Source organism: Dinoponera quadriceps, unplaced genomic scaffold (assembly GCF_001313825.1).
Source record: "Dinoponera quadriceps isolate SergipeBrazil2010 unplaced genomic scaffold, ASM131382v1 scaffold3162, whole genome shotgun sequence".
Classification (NCBI taxonomy): Eukaryota; Metazoa; Arthropoda; class Insecta; order Hymenoptera; family Formicidae; genus Dinoponera; species Dinoponera quadriceps.
This window is the reverse complement of record NW_014557929.1, coordinates 307392-313743: the sequence shown is the minus strand read 5'-3', so window position 1 is coordinate 313743 and position 6352 is coordinate 307392. Positions and strand designations below refer to the sequence as shown.

Below are 6352 nucleotides of genomic sequence, written 5' to 3'. Positions count from 1 at the left end.
AATGACTGCATTTTAAACGGTTATGAAAGGAAATATGGCGCGAGTTATAACCCGGTAAATGTGTGTGGCGCTGGCAAGCGTAAATTCCTTTACGAACGCAGAAACGACCGACCGAGATATCGTTAAAGACCGAAAATCCTACGCGAATTCACGCGACTGCCAATACCTGTACATACACTATCGCGGATAAAAAGTACAAACTTACCGAGGCGTGACGATGTGATATTCACGCCAAATCCCGCAACATTTGTTTCGTCGAGCAAAACCGTCGAATACAGTTGCTCTATTTGGCTCATACATGGCTCCTTGTTTCCGACGCGATGCCATGAACAACGACGTCAAATATCGAAAGACGTCGTGTGTCGCGAACCGATTAATACGCTAAGCCGATCACCCGCCGCTTGATCCAGCATTCCCGATATTCACTCCGGCGCGGAATTCGTTCCCGACGGTAATAAATACCTGATAAAAACGTAACGATCTCGATCCATGTTCCGATCGATGAAGATGGACGAGTGTGGAAGTGTCGCCAACTGTCGCGGTAATGTTCGTTACGTCAACGGTGGCACTTTTTTCACACGATGCCCAAGTTCGTCTTTCCATACTTTCGTGCTAAAAGCATCGTCCTATCTTTATTTCTCATTATACGTTAAAGGAAGATAGAATGACGCTTTCAACACGAAAGCGTGTAAGACGAACTCAGCCGATTAGTTGCGCCAACTTGTTCATTCCAGTCGCACCATGTTGCACTTTTTGTACTTGAAATGAAAAGGCTAAATATTTAGGGTCTGACAAAAATTAGAAAGACAATATCGCTAGTGAGGACAAAAGGTGCAACTGTGAGGAACAGGTGTACATACGCAATTCCAATATAATATTCATAACTTATGTCTTTTAATCGCGTCGGTTATTTTGTTATTTCGTTTATTAACACCATTTCGACAAATTTGCGTGTCGCAAAGTGCGCGATCCGCGAACAGTCAATGAACCATCTCGATTCTGATTGGTGGACTCGCGCACGCAGCGCGCTCTGTCGTATCGATGTATCGAAAACCGACGATTCGAGTAACTCAACCGTTGTGAAACGAATCGTAACGCGGCAGTACGAATTTCGGGAGTCATTTTGTGGTCGCCGAGACTTCGACTCGTCGAAAGCGAGTCTCGTGCGAATTATCGTCGTCGGGAAAGTGAATTTCGCGTAGTTCTTCTCGACGAAACATCGTTAAGTGGTCGCTGTAACCGAATATCTCACGAAACGCTCGGTCGGGAGTGTTGAAAGAGGAATTGCGCGTTCGTTGTTGCGACAATTCAAGGTTCAACCTCCATCTTTTTCGACTCGTCGAAAGGAAATCTCGCGCGCAAATCGTCACCGAGAATGTTGAGCGGGATTTCTATTACTGCATTCTACGTTTTCAATATCGGTGAGTAACGGTACAACAAAAAGACCATGAAAAATATATACGACTTTACTTGATTGAAAGAGAGAAGGGGAGGGGGAAGAAAATGAACGAGGCCTATGCAACATATTTGTACGACAAAACTGGGGATCTGTAACAAATTCTTAGCGGATTGACATCGCGCTACACTGGGTCAAGCTCGTACAATAACAGCATACACGAAATTCCGGGGAAACGGTAAATTCTTCGAGTGCATCAGGCTACTGATATGATAACTATTCGCGTGACATTTCGCGGACGGTATGTGAGGCATAACGGAACCGTCCATAGTTATCATACCTAACAGACGCCGGTGAATTCCGAATGCTTTTTCGAAGATACGCACTGCAAATTACGTAAGCAGTTGTTTGAAACGGCAGTTCTTTTAAAACACAGTATTCACACAAAGCAAGGGGTATGGATATAATAAGTGAAAATTAGAGAAATGTAAAGAAATACTCGTTACATGTGTAGAAAGACATTGCTCGTTATTGTTTTGTCATTAGAAACATTATCTGATTAAACTTATACGATAGCTATACACGCATAGATGTACATACATACACACACATATATATGTATATATATATATACACACATATATATATAATATATATATATATTTTAATAGGTATACATGATATCATATATCGTATTTATCGTATTTAAAATCGCAATTATTCGCACTATTCCATATCGCGATCGTTATATTTCAAGTGCGGCGTCTCCTATATTTATACGTTAATAAAATCTCCTTCGTCAAAGTGGAAAACACTTTTTTATTTATACTTGCTATTTAGCTAAAGTGCGGATCTTGCGGACGTGAGAGTGAAAAATCCTCTTGGAAATGTGTGAAATGTAACACGTGGAAAAGTACATTTACGTGTATACATTCTAGGAAGGTACAGTTCTTAGAATTCGTCCATGCAATTTTTATCAAACAAGCTTGAGCACTCTGTAAATGCTTTGTGCACCTTTGAGCAGCAAACTCGTTTCATCCAACGTTGTTCCAAGGAGGTAAAAAGACGTACGATTATCTTATGTTTCTCTTTAAATAACGGTGGAAATTCGGTGTATCGTAGTTAATTATGCCTTAAAATTATACAGGGTGAGACACGTAGAGAACGTGACACCAACAATCTCTCTCTAGTTTCTCTTTGTCTTGAGTATCATTTTAAAAACTTATTTTTTATAAGCGATGTTATTTACGACAGAACACTATTAAAGCCAGTGCATGCGCTCCTCTATAACTCATTTAATGTCTCCCTAAAATCGATACTCTCTTATATGTGGATTTCGTCACGCTTTATGTGCCTCACCGCGTACATCTCGCATCGCTTAGTGATTAAAATAAATAGTTCGTCGTCATGCACAAGTATAATTTTCTTAATTATTAAACGTCTCTCTCAAATATTGCAAACACGATGATACTAGAAACAGGAAAACGATTTTAATATCCGATCTCTATTTAACACGTTTTAAAGAAAAAAGTCAAAACGGGAGGTCAATATCCCGTTAAGATATAACTCAAAAAAGGAATGTTTCGCATATTAGCGTGTCCATGTCGCCGTATCTTTCTCATTTTTTTTTCTCTTCTTTTCTCTTTCGATCTGTCATATCGATTTCACGTTACACCGCCCTCTGCTCTTTATCAAAAAACTCGAAAGTTGTTCTCCGAATACATACATATACATATATATATATATATATATATATATATATATATATATATATATATATATATATGTGTGTAAAATATCATCTTTCACCGCTTTTTTCGTCTCTTTCTTTTCAGTGTATAACGCGCGAATCTTGTCTATAAATTAAAAGAAAAGGTTGAATTTGCGGATTGCCAGTTTATCTCTTCTGTTTCTTGTGTCTGTTCGAAAATGTCCGATTATAGTCAATGTGTTGGGTCTGGCACTAGGAACTCGCATTCCTAGTGATACTTTGTACAACGCGTTGTCCCCACCACGCCTCCAAATTGAATGGCTCGAAATCTGTAAAGTAAAGTGCAATACTTCCATTCGCCAGCGAATGTCGTGATGTGTACTTTACAGTAATTAACACGTTCGTTATCATAGTTTATTTGAGAAATTCTGCCAGCAGATTACATTGTATTCTTTTTAATATATAAAACCAACTCAGTTTTTCTATGTGGATATAGGAAGAAAAATTGTTGTCATGCATACATGACATTGGTAACGAACGTGTTTATAATATATAAAAAATATAGATCTTAAGAAGGCAGATATTTTCACCGGATATTTTATTACAATATATATTTTGTATTAAATAAGTAGGGCAAAAACAATCTTAAATCTTTAGAAAACAGTCGAAATCTAATAACGAGATTCCAGGCTATGATTCCTGGTATATAAAAAAACATGACTCTATATATAAAGAAACAACAGCCAATTGAAATGCACAGTAGTAAAAAAGAACGTATTTTCTTAAGACCAATGCAAGCGGAATGGTTGATCTCTACACCTTTAAAAGTATAAAGTTCGACCATTTTATTGGCGATGGCCTGATTTATACTTTTTACTCGATTGCCTACCCTTCAGCTGTGGGTTCGGCTCGCGTTCTTGGTAATACGTAACTGACGCTCCATTTCTGTAATTGGAGGTATTACTGTGTGGTTGATTATGACACATATCTAGCTCTCTAGATACAGAATTCCACGCTGAAAAAACAATATAATATAAAGTAAAGCAAACTTTTTCTGAAAAAGAAAATATAGTTACTTAATTTGATCCTTTGTTGTGCATAAAATTGCAAGTGTACTTACAGTCATAAATATATTTTATCAAGTCAAAATGTTGCGCCAGAGCAACCGGTTCTGTCTGGCAAATCTCTGGCTGATGTCTAGAGGGCATTGTAGAAGGCCTTTTCCCATTCATCGCTGACATTTGCGATCTGCCGCTGTAAAATAATAAAATTATGATAAATGATTCTGTCTCACAGATATATGTCAACTTTCTTCTCTATTGCAAAACAAAAGCAGAATATCAATGAGGCTGTTTTTCTACCTGTATCCAATTATTTGAAAATTATATTGGTCTGATGACTCTGAGTACTGAGGAAAAATTATATCTTTTCTTGATCAAACAATGCTTTATCAGTAGGGAATACATTTATCATGTCATTACTCCTATCAGATAATCCAGTAGTTTCATAATTTTTTCGATCGGTAGATATTGTAGACTTATGAAATGCATAAAAAAGAAATATAAGAATGATCAGAACACATTGCACACATAACATGTGCTTTTTATTATAGTTATTATAATTATTTATCGACACTACTCATTTAATCTTTTGAACTCTAATTCCTTAAAGCAAAAAGACATGTATATTTTAGATTCCCAGATAAAAAAATAACGTTTCTTAAGTCTTATTTTTTTATAAATTATTTTCTAGATCATTCGAAATAAAGCCTAAAATGTAACGGTATGTTAAAACACGATTTAACTGGTAATTCAAAGGATTAACGCTCAATTCAGTCATGAAATCCTAACCTTTCCTGTGCGCAAGAAACATCGATTGCAAATGTCATGTGTAACCTAGAAATTAGTCACGCATAGAGAATCTGATTGCAAAATAAACAAACATGCTAATGACTAACCTACTAAACGTCAAGTAAACAGAGCCTCTGCATGTGCAGAGGCGCCATTTCATGCAAGCGCTTGGCAATCATTTCTGGCGAAAAACAGTACGAAAACAACGGGAAAACGCGGACAAAAGAGAACGCGTGGGCTATAATTATCGTGTGCGTAATTCGATTGATATCACGAAAGTCGAAAATGTACGCGATCACAACAGCTAAACTCTCCCACGGCGGGGAGTATAGCTGATGCATTGAAAGCCACGTATATACAAGTGCACAGCCATGTTCAAAGCGTCATAATGAACGCGCGTCATCGTCGACACCTGCGTGATTCTCCAAACAATTAGCCGTGACACGATTTCCACGTAAATCGATCATAAATATACGGTGCTAAGAAAACTGTACTTGCGTGCATACATGCACGTACGCATGCATGCATGCACGCGCGCACGTACACACTCGACACATGCATTATCGTAGAAAACAATCGGCGACGTGGAACATTCGAGCTTCTCGGCAACGAAATTCCGCGTCTCTCGAAATCTCGCGGAAAACGAGAAATCAACGGACTGAAAGCGCGAATTGATTCGAGGATAAACGAGAGCGTCCGCGAAAAAGATGGCGGGTTGACAGGTGCGGGCGTGCTTTCTCATTCCCGCCTGCGCTTTCGTTGCAGCGAGAGGGGCAATCGCGCGGATTATCGGCTTGCAGCCGAGCAGTGACGATGAGAATTCGAGCAGCGTAGGGAGCACGAAAATGACGATAAAAACACTGACGACAGTAGAAATAATGTGGAAGGAAATGAACGGGAGATAAGCGAGAATGGAGTCCGTTCTCAATTACAAATACCTCATCTTATCAATCAGTCTTGGAATTCCTCGACGATGATCCTTTGGCCTCTCAGTCTTCCGACGTGCTAGCTGATAATAGCTATCCGGCTGCTTGAACGAGTTCCAGCGAAGTGTCAGCAACAGAACACACGCTCGTGTCGCACAGCTGCGTCTGGAACTGCTGTCAACAATAGCCACGGTGTGAATCTGTGACAAACCGGAAAGAAGCAGAAACTCGCGATGATATTTGAGAAAGCGGCTACGTGATACAATTTTGTCGGCGCTAGATGGTGCTAATTCCTCTGCGCTGCGTCTAATCTAGACACACGTCGGTATTATCGGATAGTATTCATAATCAAATTTTATATTTAAAGTCATCTCAAGTCTAACTGTAAACACTGTTTAGTCGGTCGCAAAAAGATTGTAACATGTTATTTTTTTTTATAAATTTCGGAGCCCATCCTGTGTCCAGAAAG

The 6352-nt window shown here is 38.9% G+C and overlaps 1 protein-coding gene across 1 annotated transcript; it reads right to left on the bottom strand.

Annotated features, from left to right (window-relative positions):
- Positions 1-3161: 3161 nt before the first annotated feature.
- LOC106749506 (protein FAM195A-like) lies at positions 3162-6091 on the bottom strand. Its single transcript, XM_014629013.1, has 4 exons — positions 5896-6091; positions 4228-4361; positions 3997-4122; positions 3162-3436 (listed from the first exon to the last, which is right to left on the bottom strand). Exons 1-4 carry the CDS (start codon positions 5898-5900, stop codon positions 3360-3362), a joined length of 342 nt encoding a protein of 113 aa, XP_014484499.1. The 5' UTR covers positions 5901-6091; the 3' UTR covers positions 3162-3359.
- Between the last annotated feature and the right edge of the window lie 261 nt (positions 6092-6352).